The sequence below is a fragment of the Erythrolamprus reginae genome, chromosome 6, assembly GCF_031021105.1.
Source record: "Erythrolamprus reginae isolate rEryReg1 chromosome 6, rEryReg1.hap1, whole genome shotgun sequence".
In the NCBI taxonomy this organism is placed as follows: domain Eukaryota; kingdom Metazoa; phylum Chordata; class Lepidosauria; order Squamata; family Dipsadidae; genus Erythrolamprus; species Erythrolamprus reginae.
The window spans coordinates 7385723-7407762 of NC_091955.1; the positions used below are offsets into that span (position 1 = coordinate 7385723).

The window sequence follows — 22040 nt, forward strand, 5'->3', positions numbered from 1 at the left end:
TAAAATGAAATAAGGCAGCCAGAGGTCAAATAAAAAGCTTTCGACACAACCGAGTTGGCCTGTTACATGGGCAAAAGATGCAGGGCCCTCCACGCTGTCTGAACTTGGTTGTTGGTTTGCGGATGTTTTGTTACCCTACCAAGTAATTATTGTGGCCCACCAACTAGAAATAAACTCTGGTTTCTAGCCAACCCCCCCCCCCCCATAAGTCATAAATCATTCACATGACTGTGGGACACCACAAAATTGTACACACAGATCTCTGTGACCATATCGAAAGCAACTGTGTTCTTTTTGCCGACGATGGGAAACTTTTCAACACCACTGACAACACACTCACCCTCCAAAAAGACCTGGACTGTGTTTCAGACTGGTCTAACACCTGGCAACTTCAAATATCAACCAACAAATGCTCTACCCTCCACATTGGCAAAAAGAATCCAAACCGCACATACGAACTGAATAAACAATCTCTCACTGCTAACCCACACTCAGTAAAAGACCTTGGAATACTAATATCGAATGACCTAAGTGCTAAAGCCCATTGCAACAATATCGCCAAAAAAGCCTCTAGAGTTGTTAACCTGATCCTACGCAGCTTCTGCTCAGGCAATCTCACACTACTCACAAGAGCCTACAAAACTTTTGCCAGACCCATCCTGGACTACTGCTCATCTGTCTGGAACCCATACCACATCTCAAACATCAGCACCCTTGAAAATGTCCAAAGAGACTTCACCAGAAGAGCCCTTCACTCCTCCACTCGAAACAGAATATCCTACGAAAACAGACTAACAATCCTGGGCCTAGAAAGCCTAGAATTACGGTGCCTATAACACGATTTGAGTATTGCCCACAAGATCATATGCTGCAACGTCCTACCGATCAATGACTACTTCAGCTTCAACTGCAATAACACAAGAGCACGCAACAGATTCAAACTTAATACGAACTGCGCCAAACTTGACTGTAAAAAATACGATTTGAACAATCGAGTTATCGAAGCGTGGAACTCATTACCGGACTCAATTGTGTCAACCCCTAACCCCAACATTTCTCCCTTAGACTATCCACGATTGACCTCTCCAGGTTCCTAAGAGGCCAGTAAGGGGCGTACATAAGTGCACTGGTGTGCCTTTCGTCCCCTGTCCAATTGTCTTTCCTTTCTCTCACTTATCATATATATTTTCTTTCTTTCATATATATCCTCTCTTCTAAGTTCACTTCCACCCTCTTTTATATTATCACATGTCTATTTTTCTTCCTATGCATTTGTGTATTGGACAAATGAATAAAATAAAATAATAAATAAATAAATAAATCGCCATGTTGTGTCCAAGCCAGCAGAGCTGGCGGCAGTTGGGAGGTTGGGGAGGAACATGGGCCAGTCCTGGAGACTGGGGAAATCTCGGACGAGGGCTCTGTGTGCCAGGCAAAGATGGGGCCAGAGCAGGAAAGGCCTGCCGTCTTTGGTGCTACCGTGCACCCTCTGATGCTGTCTCGTGCGGCACAAGATTTCGCTTGTGGTCATGCACAGCAATTGAAATCTCGCGTGGAGACACTCATGCAAGTGAGATTTCAGTGATTTTAGATGATATTTTTGCTTCCGTGCTCATGTGTGCCCCGTGCTATATTTTGCTTGTGTGCATGCTCAGCAAGCGAAATCTTGTGTGAAGACGCTCGCGTGAGTGAGATTTCGCCGATTTTCGCTGATTCTTTGTATTTGCCCGTAGAAAAATGCCCAAAATTACAAGATTAATTATTTTGTAGTTCCTTCCTGACTTTTATGTTTCTCGCTGATTTGAACTGGTCAGAAAAAGGCTACGGACCGTCCAGGGAAGACCTGACATCTTCGGCACTACCGGTGCGCCCTCTGATGCCATTGTGGACAGCCATGCATCCAACGGATGCGTGTGCACCTGTCCACATGAGATTTAACTTCCGCGTATGCGCATCAAGCAAAATTTCATGTGAAGAGGCTCACGTGAGTGAGATTTCAGCAATTTTCGCCAATATTTTTACCTTTGAGCATGCGCACAAGCAAAACATCGTCGAAAGTTGCCAAAATCTCACTTGTGTGAGCGTCTACTCATGACATTTTGCTTGCTGCACATGCGCAGAAGCAAAATCTTGCGTGGGGGCACATGTGCCCATGTCAGTGGCAGCAGCTGTGCATACATCCTGAAAATAGCTACCTGAATGGATCACCTTTTATTATTATTGTTGTTGTTGTTGTTGTTGTTGTTGTTATTGTTTTGTCGTTTTGTTGTTGTTATTATTATTATTATTATTATTTATTAGATTTGTATGCTGCCCCTCTCCGAGGACGCAGAGCAGCTCACAACAACAATAGATACAATAAAATACAAATCCCAAACCCATTAGTATAAAAAACTAACAATTCTAAACAATCAGACCAATCTCATATGTTGAGTCAGGAAAGGTAGGGGAGAAATTAATTCCCCCATGCTTGGCAGTATAGATGGGTCCTCATCATCTTATGGAAGGCAAGGAGGGTGGGGGCAGTTCTAATGTCCGGGGGGGATTTGATTCCAGAGGGCCGGGGCCACCACAGAAAAGGCTCTTCCCCTGGGGCCCGCCAGACAACATTATTTAGTCGACGGGACACGGAAAAGGCCAACTCTGTGGGACCTAATCAGCCGCTGGGATTCGTGTGGCAGAAGGCGGTCCCGTAGGTACGGTCCCTTACCGTTCCGAAAGCAGGCCGCCACTGAGACCACCCACGTAGAAGTTGGGAGCTTTGCCAAATGCTAACCACAGCCTTCACTGACCTTCCACTTCTCCCCGGAATTGTTTTAACTTAGATCAGGTCTGTGCAAATGCCTGGTCGTTAAATTAATGATTGTTGGCTTCTCCCAGCTGTGTATCCATTTGCTTCTCATTTTCTAACCTCACGGCTTTTCACCAGCGTAGGCTGGTGGAGCACAGACAGCATTCCCCCGGGAACCCTCCTCAAATTGCTTTTTCATTAGAAGAACGGTAGTCAATATGCTATAAATCATTTTACACCATGCCATCCACAACTCCATTTTCAGCCGGGGGATGGGGGAATCCTCCCATGATATTCTGGGCCTCTTGTCGTACTCCTGAGTTAATACGCCACAATCTCTTTCGGCTTCAAATTTTGGATCTGTTCTCTTATTCATAAGCTTTCCTTTCCCTTTACCTCTTTGGTATTCGTAATTGCATTCAACTACAGTGGTACCTCTACCTACAAACGCCTCTACTTGCGAACTTTTCTAGATAAGAACTGGGTGTTCGAGATTTTTTTGCCTCTTCTCAAGAACCATTTTCCACTTACAAACCCGAGCCTCCGAAACTGTAACCGGAAAAGGCAGGGAGAAGCCTCCGTGGGGCCTCTCTAGGAATCTCCTGGGAGGAAACAGGGCCGGAATAGGCAGGGAGAAGCCTCCATGGGGCCTTTCTAGGAATCTCCTTGGAGGAAACAGGGCCGGAAAAAGTGGGGAGAAGCCTCCGTGGGGCCTCTCTAGGAATCTCCTGGGAGGAAACAGGACCGGAAAGGCAGGGAGAAGCCTCCGTGGGGCCTCTTCAGGAATCTCCTGGGAGGAAACAGGGCCAGAAAAGGCAGGGAGAAGCCTCCATGGGGCCTTTCTAGAAATCTCCTGGGAGGAAACAGAGCAGGAATAGGCGGGGAGAAGCCTCTGTGGGGCCTCTCTAGGAATCTCCTGGGAGGAAACAGGGCCGGAAAAGGCAGGGAGAAGCCTCCATGGGGCTTTTCTCGGAATATCCTGGGAGGAAACAGGGCCGGAAAAAGCAGGGAGAAGCCTCCGTGGGGCCTCTCTAGGAATCTCCTGGGAGGAAACAGGGCAGGAATAGGCAGGGAGAAGCCTCTGTGGGGCCTCTCTAGGAATCTCCTGGGAGGAAACAGGGCCGTAAAAGGCAGGGAGAAGCCTCCATGGGGCCTTTCTAGGAATCTCCTGGGAGGAAACAGGGCCGGAAAAGGCAGGGAGAAGCCTCCGTGGGGCCTCTCTAGGAATCTCCTGGGAGGAAACAGAGTCTCCACCCTCCCTATGGTTTCCCCAATCATACACATTATTTGCTTTTACATTGATTCCTATGGGAAAAATTGCTTCTTCTTACAAACCTTTCTACTTAAGAACCTGGTCACGGAACGAATTAAGTTCATAAGTAGAGGGACCACTGTATATCTAAAACAGAAAGAAAACTTCTCATAAGATTAGATAAAATGGGATATTATTGCATAGATTTCCTGTCCCCATTGAAACCAGTAAAGATATACGCAAACCTTTCAACTATGATACAAAAAAGAAATCATACTTTATTTTTAAAAAAGGGTGTGTTTACTGCAATAATGTGGCTTCTGCCTGTCACTTTAGCATGCAGGATTGGACTGACGCAGTTCATTTGTATCCATATAGTTTACCAGGGTGCTTAAAAATAGATTGCAAAGTGCGGTAATTGTAAAAAAGTCCCGTTCTATGGCTCTCCGGTCACAATTACTGGCTGGCGCGCGCACTGCTATCATTCCCAAGTGGAACAATTAACGTGCAGCTTGCAGGTGAAGTGATTACTTTGAGAACACCCATGGAAGTTGACGGTTCCCAAACATGCCCATCATTTAATTAAACGCACAAGTACCAACCTGTTCCCCGAAGAATGTTTCATATCCAAACCTCCCCTTGATTCATTATTTTTGGAAAGAGCATTTGGATTGCTCTTTCATTGGTGGATGCAGACGGGTATATAAAGCTACCCACCGAAGGTCTTTGGGTTGATTCCAAGCATCTGTTTCTTCAAATGTATTAAAATTCGAAAATTTTGTAAGAAACCGGAAGCCGTTTGTGAACTTTCTGCATGTTAAATACTAGATAAATGGTCAAAGCAATGGAAACTGCAGTTTGATGTTTCCAAATGTAAAATAATGCACTTGGGGAAAAGGAATCCTCAATCTGAGTATTGCATTGGCAGTTCTGTGTTAGCAAAAACTTCAGAAGAGAAGGATTTAGAGGTAGTGATTTCTGACAGTCTCAAAATACAGTCAGGCGGTAGGGAAAGCAAGTAGAGCGCTGGTGAGACCATGTTTGGAATACTGTGTTCAGTTAGATTAGATTAGATTTATTGGATTTATATGCCGCCCCTCTCCGCAAACTCGGGGCGGCTCACAACAATAATAAAAAACAGCACAGTACATAATACCAAAACCAATGCCCACCAATCTAATTACAATTTAAACCTAGTAATCTCATAAAAACAGTATATATAAAAAACAGGCACACAGTCAATCAATCAACAAAACAACATGGGCAAGGGGGAGGTGTTTTAGTTCCCCCATGCCTGACGGCAGAGGTGGGTCTTAAGGAGTTTACGAAAGGCAGGGAGGGTGGGGGCAATCCTAATCTCAGGGGGGAGCTGGTTCCAGAGGGTCGGGGCCCCCACAGAGAAGGCTCTTCCCCTGGGTCCCGCCAGACGACATTGTTTAGTCAACGGGACCCGGAGAAGGCCAACTCTGTGGGACCTAACCAGTCGCTGGGATTCGTGCGGCAGGAGGCGGTCCCGAAGATATTCTGGTCCGGTGCCATGAAGGGCTTTATAGGTCATAACCAACACTTTGAATTGTGACCGGAAACTGATCGGCAACCAATGCAGACTGCGGAGTGTTGGACTGATATGGGCATACTTGGAGAAGCTCATAATTGCTCTCGCAGCTGCATTCTGCACGATCTGAAGTTTCCGAACATTTTTCAAAGGTAGCCCCATGTAGAGAGCGTTACAGTAGTCGAGCCTTGAGGTGATGAGGGCATGAGTGACTGTGAGCAATGACTTCCGGTCCAAATAGGGCCGCAACTGGCGCACTAGGCGAACCTGGGCAAACGCCCCCCTTGCCACAGCTGAAAGGTGTTTTTCTAATGTGAGCTGTGGATCGAGGAGGACGCCCAAGTTGCGGACCCTCTCTGAGGGGGTCAATAATTCCCCCCCCAGGGTAATGGACGGACAGATAGAATTGTCCTTGGGAGGCAAAACCCACAGCCACTCCGTCTTGTCTGGGTTGAGTTTGAGTTTGTTGACACCCATCCAGGCCCCAACAGCCTCCAGGCACCGGCACATCACTTCCACTGCTTCGTTGACTGGACATGGGGTGGAGATGTACAACTGGGTATCATCGGCATATTGATGATACCTCACCCCATGCCCTTGGATGATCTCGCCCAGCGGTTTCATGTAGATATTAAATAGCAGGGGGGAGAGGACCGACCCCTGAGGCACCCCACAAGGGAGAAACCTCGGGGTCGACCTCTGACCCCCCACTAACACCGACTGCGACCGACCGGAGAGGTAGAAGGAGAACCACTGAAGAACAGTGCCTCCCACTCCCAACCCCTCCAGCCGGCGCAGAAGAATACCATGGTCGATGGTATCGAAAGCCGCTGAGAGGTCAAGGAGCACCAGGACAGAGGACAGGCCCCTGTCCTGGGCCCGCCAGAGATCATCCATCAACGCGACCAAAGCAGTTTCCTTGCTGTAGCCGGGCCTGAATCCAGACTGCTGAGGACCTAGATAATCGGCTTCTTCCAAGGACCGTTGGAGTTGAAGTGCCACCACCTTCTCAACAACCTTCCCCATGAAGGGAAGGTTGGAGACTGGACGGTAGTTATTAAGCACGGCTTGGTCCAGGGAGGGCTTCTTGAGGAGGGGGCGCACAACCGCCTCCTTATAAAGGGGCGGAAAGGACCCCCTCCCCAAGGAGGCATTGACAATCTCCTGGACCCAGCTCCGTGTCACCCCTCGACTGGCCGAAACCAGCCAAGAGGGACACGGATCCAGTAGACAGGTGGCAGAACTCACAGCTCCAATGGCCTTGTCCACTTCATCAGGTGTCACCAAGTCAAACTCCCCCCAGACAGATGGACAAAGACGTTTAGCCCCAGTCACCTCGACGGACTCATTGTCAGTCGACTCTGTTTCACAATTGGAGTCGAGGTCCGCTCGGTAATGGGCGATTTTATCAACGAAAAACGTGTTAAAATCCTCGGCACTACTCTGCAAGGGCTCCCCAACTCCCCTCTGATTAAAAAGGGAGCGGGTTACCCTAAACAGAGCGGCCGGGCGGGATTCCGCTGATGCAATCAAGGTGGCATGATACGCGCATCTTGCCACCTTGAGCACCACTTTGTAAGTCTTAATATGAGCTCTTACAAGTGTTCGATCGGATTCGGACTTACTCTTCCTCCATCACTTCTCCAGACGTCTCTTCTGGCGCTTCAACACCCGGAGCTCCTCGTTGAACCATGGAGCTCTACGGGGTCTAGTGCCGCGGAGAGGTCGCAACGGCGCAATCCGGTCAAGAGCCTCCCCTGCAGCCTTGTTCCAGGCCTCAGCAAGAGACTCTGCTGAACTGTGGATAAGTGTATCTGGAATAACCCCAAGCGCCATCTGGACGCCTTCTGGATCCATCAGGCGTCTGGGCGGAACCTCCTAATTGGTTCCGTCTCCCTGCGGGGAAGGATTGGAGTCAGGAAGTTAAGCCGCAGTAGGAAATGATCTGACCACGACAAAGGCAACACTTCTAAGCCCCTTAATCTCAGATCATTACTCAATTGCTCAGAGAGGAATATCATGTCGGAGACCTCACCTACAAAAAGATATTGACAAAATTGAACGGGTCCAAAGATGGGCTACAAGAATGGTGGAAGGTCTTAAGCATAAAACGTATCAGGAAAGACTTCATGAACTCAATCTGTATAGTCTGGAGGACAGAAGGAAAAGGGGGGACAGGATCGAAACATTTAAAAATGTTAAAGGGTTAAATAAGGTTCAGGAGGGAAGTGTTTTTAATAGGAAAGTGAACACAAGAACAAGGGGGCACAATTTGAAGTTAGTTGGGGGAAAGATCAAAAGCAACATGAGAAAATATTATTTCACTGAAAGCGTAGTAGATCCTTGGAACAAACTTCCAGCAGACGTGGTTGATAAATCCACAGTCACTGAATTTAAACATGCCTGGGATAAACATATATCCATTGTAAGATAAAATACAGGAAATAGTATAAGGGCAGACTAGATGGACCATGAGGTCTTTTTCTGCCGTGAGTCTTCTGTGTTTCTATGTTTAAATACAATAACAGATGGTTAAATGAGGGATTTGAAGGGATAATGCTATGATGATAAACGAAGAAAGAGTGCAGAGAAGAGCAACAAAGAGGATTGAGGGACTTTGCTTTCTTCAAAAGAGCGGGTATTGTCTTCTCAGTGCAGATAAACTGCTGGATCCCATCCTGCATGGATTGTTCTCCTGTGTTGTGCCAACGCTTTTGTGAAGCTGCTCCATAAATGACTAGTTCCCTCTTTCCCCTATTCTTTTCAGTTTCACAGGAGATTCCAAGTTAGCATCCAGCATGCGCTATGTAGAAACCCAGTCTATGCAAATCGGAGCCTCGTATATGATTCAGTTCAACCTGGTTATGGGCTGTGGCCAACAATACACCCCCCACATGGACAATCAAGTCAAACTGGAATACTCCACTAACCATGGCCTTACTTGGCATCTGGTGCAAGAGGTAAGTCTGATTAAGGGAGATATTTCTTTACAGAGAACATTTGTGAAATCTATCTGTCTATCTATCATTTCTCTCTCCATCTTATTTATCTCTGTCTGTCTGTCTGTCTGTCTGTCTGTCTATCAATCAATCATCGATATCATCTATATCTATATCATTTATATCTGTCTGCCTGTCTATCTATCCTATATCATCTATCTATATTATTTCTCTACATTACCAATCAATCACTAACTTCTATATCTCTATCTCTATCATTTCTCTCTCTCTCTCTCTCTCTCTCTCTATCTATCTATCTATCTATCTATCTATCTATCTCTATTTATCCATCTATCCTACATAATCTATCTATATCATTTATCTCTTATCATCTATATCTCTATCATTTATCTCTATCTATATCATTTAATTCTTCTCATCTATATCTCTATCATTTATCGCTATCTGTATCATCTATCTATATCATTATCTATACTCTATCATCTATCATCTACATCCTATATCTATATCACTTAGATATCTATCTATCTATATCGAGAGAGAAAGAGAGAGAGAGAGAGAGATCATTTATATTTATCATCTATCTCTATCATTGATCTATCATCTATTTATACTGCTCAAAAAAAATAAAGGCAACACTTAAACAACACAACATAACTCCAAGTAAATCAAACTTCTGTGAAATCAAACTGCCCACTTAGGAAGCGACACTGATTGACAATAAATTGCACATGTTGTCAGCACATTCGACTTTGTACAGAACAAAGTATTCAATGAGAACATTTCATTCATTCAGATCTAGGAGGTGTTCTTTGAGTGTTCCCTTTATTTTTTGGAGCAGTGTACAGTAGTCCCTCGCTACACCGCGCTTCACCTACTGCGGCTTCACTTAATTGCGGGTTTTCAAGAAATATTAATGAGAAAAATCATTCGCGGATCTTCGCTGGTTCGCGGGTTTCTGAGGAAGTCGATCGGCAGATTTAAACAGCCCGCCGAACTCGATCGGCAGGTTTTTCACAAAAAAAAATTCTAAAATTGTAAATACTGTATTTAAATACTGTATCTAAAATAAATACTGTGTGGGAAGGGTTTATAAACACTTAAAACAACGAAAACTTACCAAACAATTATAATATAAATACTTAAATAAGTACTATCAGTCGATAAATTCTACATCGCGGATTTCACCTATCGCGGCCGGGTCTGGAACGTAACACCAGCGATAGGTGAGGGACTACTGTATATCATTTCTATCTATCATCTATCTCTGTCATCCATCTCTCTCTCTCTCTCTCTCTCTCTCTCTCTCTCTATCTATCTATCTATCTATCAATCTATCTATCATGCAATAGTGGAATAACAGAAAAAGCTGCATAACCAAAGTTTCACAAATTCATTTTAAGTCAGAAATAGAAACTAATTGGAGAATTGTAACAATGGTAGAAAATGATTTAACCAGAAGTCAACATACACTGATAGGTTTAGTTCACATGATGTCAGGCTAAATCACGATCATATGCAGATATCTTTTCAAGCTTTTGATTGAAGAGAAACTTCTTGAATTTTGATTATAATCAATTTAGAACAGTACATTTCTTATTTAGTACTAACTCTTGTTTATTAGTGTCTCCAGAAAAGGGCACATTATAATGTCTGTATGTTTTATTGATGGTCCTCAAGTTATCTTGTTACTGTTATGTACCGGTATTTAATTGATCAACATAGATATCATTTTACCTGCACATTTTTTAATCATTTCAGCTTCATTACATTTCCATAAATAAGAATCAGGTTTGCTCTGAACCCAAATCCTGGTATTTGAAATATAAGATGTTTGTAAATAATACTGAAGTTGGCAGTGTTTGCACAAAATAATGTTGCTTCGATGCCTGTTCAAATATTATATTTGTGCAGAAACATCAAGTGACTGCACCAGGGAATTAAACAACACCGCAGTACATTATAATAGCTTCGTATTAATTTTCATGGATTTGTGTTTGTATGTTTCCATCAGGAATGCCTTCCAAGCATGCCCAGTTGCCAAGAATTTACTCCAGCAAGTATCTATCACTCCAGCGAATATACAACGTGGAGAAGAATCACAGTCCTTTTACCCCAGAAAACATGGTAATAGTGTAACTACTTAGGTTTTTGTACGTACATTGGGATTTAGTTGTGTTTTAAGCTTGAATGCATATTAACAACAACAATTTGGGTGGGGTGGCGCAGCAGGTAGAGTGCTGTACTGCAGGCCACTGAAGCTGACTGTAGACCTGTAGGTCAGCGGTTCAAATCTCATCACCGGCTCAAGGTTGACTCAGCCATCCACCCTTCCGAGGTGGGTAAAATGAGGACCCGGATTGTGGGGGCAATAGGCTGGCTGTGTTAAAAAGTGCTATTGCTAACATGTTGTAAGCCGCCCTGAGTCTAAGGAGAAGGGCGGCATAAAAATTGAATAAATAATAAAATAAACAACAACAGAGTTGAACGGGACCTTGGAGGTCTTCTAGTCCAACCCCCTACTTAGACACTTGTTCTGTCGGGCTCTCTGGTAGACTCCTCCCCAAAATTCACAGGTACAAATTTCAGACACACACATGTTCGAAAATTCAAAACAATGTTCTTTATAATGAAAATTCACTTAAACTAAGCCCTCTTTTGGTATAGCAAAGAGCACTCGTCTCCAAACAAACTGGTAATTTGTACAAGTCCCTTATCAGTTCTGTGATACTTATCTTGCAGCTGTGAGGCAATTCACAGTCCTTCTTCTTTCACAAAGTGAAACACACTTTGCTCTGGTTTAGTTTCCAAGCGGGGGAAAATCAGCACACAAAAGGTCAAAGTCAGTAACGCAGGCACGAAACACAACGATCAGATAATCCTCCACAATGGCCAACCCCACAGGCTGCTCTTTATAGCAGCCTCACTAATGACCACAGCCCCACCCAACCACAGGTGGCCTCATTTTCTTTGATAATAATCTCTCAGTTGTTGCTGCCTATGCATCGCTCTCCGCATGCGTGGCTGTATCATTAACTCTTGTTCTGAATCCAAGGAGGAGCTAGATAATTGCTCTCCTTCTGAGCTGTCTGCCACATTCTCCTCCTCCCTGTCACTCATGTCTTCTTGGTCAGAGGAGCCTTCATCAGCAGATTCCAGGCCTGCAAAACAGGCCTGCAGCATGTGGATGTCTCCCCCACATCCACAGTCCTTGGGGCAGGAGCTGGGCCAGAGCTAACCACAACAGGCACTACTTCAGACAGAGGGGTATCCAACTTCTCCTTAACAAGTTCAAGTGTTGGGGCATTCGCAACTTCTGGAGGCAAGCTGTTCCACTGATCAACCATTTTTCCGTACTTCCGATTTGTCCATTGGGCGATTTTCTTTTGCCTTAGGGCTTCAGAGAAGCATCCGGAGGGCAAAACGACCTTTCCCAAGCCCGAAAAACAGCTGGCTAGCACACACATGCCTGCTGGAGCTAAACAGGGCAAAGTCTCACAGGCCCTTCAATATGGCTGCTGGTATGGTGCAGCTAGGCTGCGGGACCTTCGACATACACTGAGCAGAGATTAAGGAAGAATGCGGATGTGTAATACAGCCAGTAATGACACAGACTTAGTATGCTGAACAAGTATTATTTACATATACAGTGTTCCCTCGATTTTCGCAGGGGTTGCGTTCCGAGACCGCCCGCGAAAGTCGAATTTCCGCGAAGTAGAGATGCGGAAGTAAATACACTATTTTTGGCTATGAACAGTATCACAAGCCTTCCCTTAAGACTTTAAGCCCCTAAACTGCAATTTCCCATTCCCTTAGCAACCATTTAGATTATTACTCACCATGTTTATTTATTAAAGTTTATTAAAAAAATATTTATTAAAGGCGGACAAAAGTTTGGCGATGACGTATGACATCATCGGATGGGGAAAAACGTGGTATAGGAAAAAAAACACGAAGTATTTTTTTAATTAATATTTTTTGAAAAACCGTGGTATAGGCTATTCGCAAAGTTCGAACCCGCGAAAATCGAGGGAACACTGTATACATATTTACAAGCACAAAGCAGAAAGTATCAACAAACTGCACATAGCAGCACGAAGCAGAATACACTCCCCCACAAGGTAGAGGCAAAAAGGTGAATGAGCTATCCAGCATTATCAACAGGAGAGAGTGCTGGCGCCCTCTTATGGTAAACCAGCAAAGTGCTTAAAGAGATATTACAACTGTAAAAGTACAAACTAAAATTGGTAGTTTAACATACATGGCAACCCCAGAATATTGATATGTACTAACAATGGCTCCGGTTGTAGGGTCTCCTGCTTGAGCAGGGGGTTGGACTAGATGACCTGCAAGGTCCCTTCCAACTATTAATCTGTAAAACCTTTGGGATGACTGAGAATCCCCATAGACATGTCGGATCCCGATAACTCTCCATCCTCCTTCCCCTGCACGCCCATTTATTTATTTGTTTGTTTGTTTGTTTGTTTATTCTTTTGTCCAATACACAATACATATGGAAGAGAATAGACATGAAGTAATATATATAAAGATAATATGTAAAATAGAAGAGAAAATATATGAAAGGAAATATAGATGATATATGAGATAAAGGAAAGACAATTGGACAGGGGATGAAAGCACACCAGTGCACTTATGCACGCCCCTTACTGGCCTCTTAGGAACTTGGAGAGGTCAATCGTGGATAGACTAAGGGAAAAATGTTGGGGGTTAGGGGTTGACACTATTGAGTCCGGTAATGAGTTCCACACTTCGACAACTCGATTGTTAAAGTCATATTTTTTACAGTCAAGTTTGGAGCGGTTAATATTGAGTTTGAGTCTGTTGCGTGCTCTTGTGTTGTTGCGGTTGAAGCTGAAGTAGTCGTTGACCGGTAGGACGTTGCAGCATATGATCTTGTGGGCAATACTTAAATCGTGTTTTTGGCGCCGTAGTTCTAAGCTTTCTAGGCCCAGGATTGTTAGACTATTTTCGTAGGGTATTCTGTTTCGAGTGGAGGAGTGAAGGGCTCTTCTGGTGAAGTATCTTTGGACGTTTTCAAGGGTGTTGATGTCCAAGATGTGGTATGGGTTCCAGACAGATGAGCTGTATTCAAGGATGGGTCTGGCAAAAGTTTTGTAGGCTCTTGTGAGTAGTGTGAGATTGCCTGAGCAGAAGCTACGTAGGATCAGGTTAACAACTCTAGAAGCCTTTTTGGCGATATTGTTGCAGTGGGCTTTAGCACTTAGGTCATTTGATATTAGTATTCCATGTTTCAGATGTCCTTGTCACGAGTTGTCAGGAATCCCTTATTAGTTTTTCAACAACATACCTGCAGGACATCTGTCTTAACCAGATTTTTCACTGTCCTCTTTATGACCAGAATCTGCCTTATGAGAAAATATATGTCATTTGGTAACTTGTACTGGAACGTATCAGCTAGACGCACCTGTTTTCTGGACTTTATTATACATGGCTTATATGTTCCTAATGCTGATGGAAATTAATTTCATTTTTATGGGCGGCATTAACATAAGAACTGGCTTAATGAGATGCAGGCAGCTGCCAGTTGCTGCCTTCGTCAACAAATCAACACCAAACACATCTGATCTGGCGGATAATTAGATAAATGTAATTAACAGCTAACTGGGAAGATAGAAAAACATAATTCGATTGGTTCTTGGTCCTCTGGCCTCCTTAATGGTGTTTTTTAAAAGGTAGCACTTACTCTGAATTTATTGAGAAAACATCGGCTTGTGCTTTGCTTGAAGTGGGATTTGTCTGTTGTACTTAAAAATTGCAATGATTTAAGGCTGCCAAGTAACAAAACCCTGAGGAAAGCGAGAATGTGACATTGACTTACCGTATTTTTCAGAGTATAAAATGCACCTCCCCCCCTAAAAGAGGGTATTAAAAGAGAGCCATTGTGGGGCTTCCTAGATTCGCCCACGTTTCTGCAACACTCCGCGGCCTGTACTGGCTGCCGATCGGTTTCCGGTCACAATTCAAAGTGTTGGTAATGACCTTTAAAGCCCTACATGTCATTGGGCCAGAATACATCCGGAACCGCCTTCTACCGCACGAATCCCAGCGGCCGATAAAGGTCCCACAGAGTTGGCCTTCTCCGGGTCCCGTCGACCAAACAATGTCGTTTGGCGGGCCCCAGGGGAAGAGCCTTCTCTGTGGCGGCCCCGGCTCTCTGGAACCAACTCCCTCCAGAGATTAGAACAGCCCCCACCCTCCTTGTCTTTCGCAAATTACTTAAGACTCACCTTTGTCGCCAGGCATGGGGGAGTTAAGTTATTCTTTCCCCCTAGGCTATTACAAGTTAGGCATGGTATGTTTGTGTGTATGTTTGGTTTTTTATAATAAGGGTTTTTTAGTTGTTTTTATTAATTGGATTGTTCATGTTGTTTTACCACTGTTGTTAGCCGCCCCGAGTCTCCGGAGAAGGGCGGCATACAAATCCAATAAATAATAATAATAATAATAATAATAATAATAATAATAATAATAATAATAATAATTAATATTGGTATTTGTATTTGTATTTATTAGATTTGAATGCCGCCCCTCTCCGAAGACTCGGGGCGGCTAACAACAATATAAAAAGACAATGTAAACAAATCTAATATTAAAAGACAATCTAAAAAAACCCAATTTAAACAACCACTCATACATACAAGCATACCATGTTTAAATTCTATAACCTAGGGGGAAGGGAAATTTCAATTCCCCCATGCCTGACGACAGATGTGGGTTTTAAGGAGCTTGCGAAAGGCAAGTAGGGTGGGGGCAACTCTGATATCTGGGGGCAGCTGATCCAGAGGGTCGGGGACGCCACAGAGAAGGCTCTTCTCCTGGGTCCCGCCAAACGACATTGCTTAGTTGACGGGACCCGGAGAAGGCCAACTCTGTGGGACCTAACCCGTGCATCTTATGCACAGAATACAGCCATTTTCGGCCTCCTGAAGCCCCTCTTTTTTTGGGGTACAAAAATGGGGTGCACCAAGGGTTTGGGAGGCCTGCAGAGTGCAGCAAAAAATGGGCCATTTTTCACAAAAACAGGGGTGTGTTTGCCTTTCCCCTGCCCCCAGGAGCTCTCTGCAGGCTTCCTAAACCTTTTGCCCACCCCATTTTTACAAAAAATGGGTGAAAAGCAGGTTACTTTTCTTGGGCAGAGCTACTTGGCCCATAACCTGTTGTGGAAAGAGAGTTTTGTGCACATGAAAGTTAACCCACCAAGTAGCCACAGTTAACCACTATACCTAATTGAAGTCATAGAAACATAGAAACATAGAAGACTGACGGCAGAAAAAGACCTCGTGGTCCATCTAGTCTGCCCTTATAATATTTTCTGTATTTTATCTTAGGATGGATCTATGTTTATCCCAGGCAGGTTTAAATTCAGTGACTGTGGATTTACCAACCACGTCTGCTGGAAGTTTGTTCCAAGGATCTACTGCTCTTTGAGTAAAATAATAAGTCTTCAATGAAACACAGCAGCTGGCTTTCTTGTAAAAATATATTCTGTTTCATCAAACTGCTTCTCTAAATAAACAATCATACAGTACTTTCATATAACTCTTACAATATCCACCACTGCAACCACTAAACGCTAACCACTAAATTATACCAAATCACTTTGTATCAAACCACACTCTGTAACAAAGCCACTCAGTAACAAACCACACCCATGCTAGGGTGTTCCTCCTTATATAGGATACAGCCAATCAGGTTGCAACACAATTAGCAAACCCATGATTACATGCTGGTTATGGCTTACATCAGCCTCTCCCTTGGTTACAAACCATTTACAGTGGTACCTCTACTTAAGAACGCCTCTACTTAAGAACTTTTCTAGATAAGAACTGGGTGTTCAAGATTTTTTTGCCTCTTCTTAAGAACCATTTTCTACTTAAGAACCTGAGCCCGGAAAAATTTCCCAGGAAATTTGAGAGCGGCATGAAGGCCCAGCCAGTTTCCTGCCATTCCCCCTTTAATCCGGGCCATCTCGGGCTTTTCTGGGCTGCCAGAGGAGCCTTTCGGTGGCGCTTAAGGAGGCTTTGTGAGTCCAGAGCGAACAAAGCATTTCCCTTTCTCTGGGCGCTTGGAGAAGGAAATTTTTAAGCAGATGTTGGATAACCACCTTTCTGAAGTAGTGTAGGGTTTCCTGCCTAAGCAGAGGGTTGGACTAGAAGACCTCCAAGGTCCTTTTCAACTCTGTTATTCTGTTCTGTTCTATTCTACTTGTTGTTGTTGTTGTTGTTATTATTATTATTTATTATTATTGAATTTTTTTTTAAAAAAAGAATAAACACATTTTCTAAAATACCTGCAGTTATTATATATATGTGTGTGTGTGTGTGTGTGTGAAATGTTTTTTTATATATATATTTGTTTTCGTAGATTTTCAGGGGTACAGGTATGACGGACATGGTATATTCGGGTTTCTTCCCGTGTAGGATTTGGAAATTTCTGGCGACGTTTTGACGAGATCCCACTCGTCATCTTCAGGCTACCTAATAAATAATAATAATAATAATAATAATAATAATAATAATAATAATAATAATAATAGTAATAATAATAATAATAATATAGGATATAGAATAAAATAGGAGTCTAATTTCTTCTTAAAAACCTCTACTAATAGAGCACCCACAATTTCTGAAGGCAAGCTATAATAGAAGGCATTTTATATATCAGCGTAAATATTATTTAAAAAAAAAATTAGAGTCAAGAGAGTGTTATGGGAATGGAGTCTTCTTGCAATGCTACTGAATAACATAACCGCATTCAACTAATTCTTTCCATTGGAGTTTAAGTTTATCTTTGATTCTCTTTGGAGTTCTGCTGGGGATAGTCTGAAATCGTTGTGATTAGTGAGCTCCTCCTCCCTGATTGGTGCACGCTTTTAACACCTACACAATTTTGTAATTCTTCTTTCAAGGTCCAGTGCAACACGCTTCCGCTGGAGTCAGAGCTATTACACCTCCCAAGACGAATGGGCCCTGGACAACATCTATATAGGACAGCAGTGTCCAAATATGTGCAACGGGCATGGCTGGTGCGACCATGGCCTCTGCAGGTATCTCATGTTTGTTTGCTGTTAGTGAAAGAGAAGAATGGAATAGAACAGGGAATAAAATGGAATAGAATAGAATAGGGAATAGAATAGAATAGAATATATCGAGTGCAGTGGAATGGAATGGAATAAGAATAGAATAGAATAGGGAATAGAATAGAATAGAATAGAATAGGGAATAAAATGGAATAGAATAGAATAGGGAATAGAATAGAATAGAATAGGGAATAGAATAAAATAGGGAATAAAATAGAATAGAATAGAATAGGGAATAAAATAGAATAGGGAATAAAATGGAATGGAATAGAATAGAATAGAATAGAATAGGGAATAAAATGGAATAGAATAAAATAGAATAGAATAGAAAAGCCAAGTCTAAATGGCTTTCCGGAAGAAAACACAATACATGTTCCCATCAAAAGTCACTTTGATGTTTATTTGTTCATAGTTGTATACCCTCACAGGCACACAATGTGTTTGTTCCCCTCTGCAGATGTGACTCTGGATACCAAGGTCCTGAATGCCACCCTGAAAGTAATCTGCCTTCAACGATAATGTCTGATTTTGAGAATCCAAACACTCTGGAAAAGGAATGGCAGGAGGTCATTGGCGGAGAGATTGTCAAGCCAGAAGAAGGCTGCGGAGTGATCTCCTCGGGGTCCTCCCTTTATTTCAACCAGGTATGTCTATCCCTTCGCTCCATAGAATGCGATTAAGAAAGCATGGTAGCAGAATTGAATAAATCGCAAGACACAAAGAGGACGTTCTTCCATGGTTTTAGAAGAAGAAGAAGAGGAGGAAGAAGAAGAAGAAGAAGAAGAAGAAGAAGGTTTTTTTTAAATATTTTAAATTATATTTGGATTTGTTATAAATTGTTTTTATTCTGTTGTGAGCCGCCCCGAATCTGCGGAGAGGGGCAGCATACAAATCTAAATAATAATAATAAGAAGAAGAAGAAGAAGAAGAACAACAACAACAACAACAAGAGGAAGAAGAACAAGAAGAAGAACAAGAACAAGAACAAGAGGAAGAACAAGAAGAACAAGAGGAAGAACAAGAAGAACAAGAGGAAGAACAAGAAGAACAAGAGGAAGAACAAGAAGAACAAGAACAAGAGCAAGAAGAAGAGCAAGAAGAACAAGAACAAGTAGAACAAGAAGAACAAGAGGAAGAAGAACAAGAAGAAGAACAAGAACAAGAGGAAGAACAAGAAGAACAAGAGGAAGAACAAGAAGAACAAGAAGAACAAGAACAAGAGCAAGAAGAAGAGCAAGAAGAACAAGAACAAGTAGAACAAGAAGAACAAGAGGAAGAAGAACAAGAAGAAGAACAAGAACAACAAGAACAAGAGCAAGAAGAACAAGAACAAGAAGAACGAGAACAAGAAGAACGAGAATAAGGAGAATAAGGAGAGTAGGGAATAGGAAATAGACAAGGGAGGGGGGAGGAGAGGGAAAGGGAAGAGAAGGGGAGAGGAGAGAATGGAAGAGAATGGAAGAGAAGAGAATGGAAGAGAAGAGAAGAAAAGAGAAGAGAAAATAGAAAATAATAGAAAATAGGGAGGGGAGCAGGAAGGAGAGGAGGAGAATAGAAGAGAAGAGAAAATATGGAATGGGATGGAACAGGACAGAATAGGATAGGGATAGGATAGGATAGAATTCTTTATTGGCCAAACAAGGAATTTCTGCACCAAGGGCAATGTTCTAAAGTGAGCTGGATGATGGAAAAAGCAAAAGGAAAATTTCACCCAGAGCATGAAATTTGGAGGAGAAGGGAGAGAAACTCCGTCGGTGGAGGAAAAACGGCGCAGCTGGACTACCACTTACAAGAACCTGCAGATGCAAAGGCGATGAAGCCAATAGACGGCTGCGTCTTAAAGGTCGACAGACCGCTCATCACTCAGATGATGGTGCCGAAAGCCCCGATGAAGTTTGGAAAGAAAAGAGCACTTAAAACTAACAATAGCTAAATTTGTGGCGGGCGGGAGGGGGGCGATAAACCAGCAAGCCCTTCAGTTTACGAATAGAGGTTCCATCCGCTCCTAATGCACTTCTCCTACCTGAATGGGTGAAGTCGCTCGCAAACAACAGCCCAAAGAGTGTTGCTTTTATAGCTTTCCAAGGCCATGCATTCTCCCCCTTTTATTCCTTGACATTCGGGCGTGATGAAAGGAACAGGGTTGGAGCTGGGCCTCCCGTGCGGTGCTCGGCTCGAGGAGGAGCACCACGGAAAGCCACACAGATGTCAGAGATTGATTGTGTTGCTCTAATGTTTGATGATGTACACAGTCCAAGGGGAGAGCAATTATTGTTCATCTTCAACAGCCCCTTGAAATGAGTCTGGGGTAATTCTTTAATTTGCTGGGCCCAGGTGTTATTCATCTCCTCTTTAAACCTTCCCTCACTGTCACTAACCTTGGCATCCGTCTCACCAGGATATATTTTTAATCAAAGACTCCTCTTTCTTTTTTTACAGGCAGCTGTCTCAGGAATATATATATATATATACAGAATATAGTTTGTCGGCTATGAATAAATTAACTGCCTTGGAAATGGCCCTGGGTTGGGCCGAGAGGCAAAAAAAGGAGCTGTGATGTTCTTTCAAAATACCAGGGTGATTCGACAAAATATATATGCTGTATATATATATATATACAGTGAACCCTCGAGTTTCGCGTGTTCAAGTATCGCGAAAGGGCTATTTCGCGAGTTTTCAACCAGGAAGTAAACTCCACCATCTGCGCATGCGTGCCCTTCCACACATGCATAGATGGTGGAGTTTCCCCGCCGGGCAGAGGCTTCCCTGGGTCTTCCCCCTCTTGCCCCCGTAAGACCCCAGCGGCGGCGCGAGCAACGGCGTGGGCGGGCGGCACGCGCTTGGGGACATCCCAACTCCGCTCCCCAGCTGGGGAAAGCGCGCGCGTTTGGGGACTCCCTAGATCCGCTCCCCAGCTGGGGAGCGGATATAGGGAGTCCCCAAACGCGCGCGCTTTCCCCAGCAACGCGCGCGCTTTCCCCAGCAACGCGCGCGCGGTGGGGACTCCCTAGATCCGCTCCCCAGCTGGGGAGCGGATCTAGGGAGTCCCCAAACGCGCGCGCTTTCCCCAGCAACGCGCGCGCGGTGGGGACTCCCTAGATCCGCTCCCCAGCTGGGGAGCGGATCTAGGGAGTCTCCACCGCGCGCGCGTTGCTGGGGAAAGCGCGCGCGTTGCTGGGGAAAGCGCGCGCGTTGCTGGGGAAAGCGCGCGCGTTTGGGGACTCCCTAGATCCGCTCCCCAGCTGGGGAGCGGATCTAGGGAGTCCCCAAACGCGCGCGCACCCCAGGCGCGAGCAACGGGGTGGGCGGGCGAAGGGCGGGCGGCAGTGGAAGCAAAAACACCATCTGCGCACGCGCAGATGGTGTTTTTACTTCCGCACCGCTACTTCGCTAAAAATCGATCATCGCGTGGGGTCCTGGAACGGAACCCTCGCGATGATCGAGGGTTCACTGTATATATAATTGTGTGCAGATTGTTCTGAGTTCGGGTTTTACCCCGTGCAATATTTTGAGTGCCTATGCGATGTTTCGGTGAAATCACATTCGCCATCATCAGGATGAAGTTGTAAGCTTCGTGCTGCTTTGAATATATTGAATAAACTATATCCAAAGCAGCACGAAGCTAACAACTTCAGCCTGATGATGGTGAATGCGATTTCACCGAAATGTCGCATAGACACTCAAAATATTACACGGGGTAAAACCAGTACTCAGAACAATCTACATACATATACCCATGAAAATCTACAAAAGAAATATATATATTTGTTTTCATATATCTATGAAAAGTCTTCAGAGAGGGGCGGCATACAAATCTAATACATTATTATTATTATTATTATTGTTGTTGTTGTTGTTTTCATATATATATATATATATATATATATATATATATATATATATATATATATATGTATATACAGTATATATATATATATATATATATATGTATCACATGTTTTTTGCTGAAATTTGAAAATTAAGGGAGACTAGGATGGCACCATTTCGGCCTTGTTCTGGCCTCATCAGCTAGCCACACCCTTACTGGAATTTGATCCGGCAGCTTCTGCCTTGTAAGGCAGAGAATTAACAGCTGAGCCACCATATATATATGTATCACATGTTTTTTGGCTGAATTTGAAAATTAAGGGAGACTAGAATAGATCTATTTCGGCCTTATTTTGGCCTCATCAGCTAGCCATACCCACTGGGACTTGAACCTGCAACCTTTGCATTGTAAGGCAGAGAATTATCCTCTAGGCTACAGTATCCAATCCCTTCAGCTCTGCACCAGGGAAGGGTTACATATTTTTGTGTCGAATCACCCTGGTGTATTGAAGGAACATCACAGCTCCTTATTT

The 22040-nt window shown here is 43.7% G+C and overlaps 1 protein-coding gene across 2 annotated transcripts in view; it reads left to right on the forward strand.

The window, feature by feature from the left end:
• RELN (reelin) overlaps positions 1–22040 on the forward strand; it is a 522908-nt gene that overhangs the window by 383330 nt on the left and 117538 nt on the right. For both annotated transcript variants that reach the window (XM_070755186.1, XM_070755185.1), the window contains 4 exons: positions 8366–8558; positions 10573–10685; positions 17509–17646; positions 18137–18323. In XM_070755186.1, coding sequence (XP_070611287.1) covers positions 8366–8558; positions 10573–10685; positions 17509–17646; positions 18137–18323 — 631 coding nt within the window. The remainder of the gene's footprint in view (positions 1–8365; positions 8559–10572; positions 10686–17508; positions 17647–18136; positions 18324–22040) is intronic.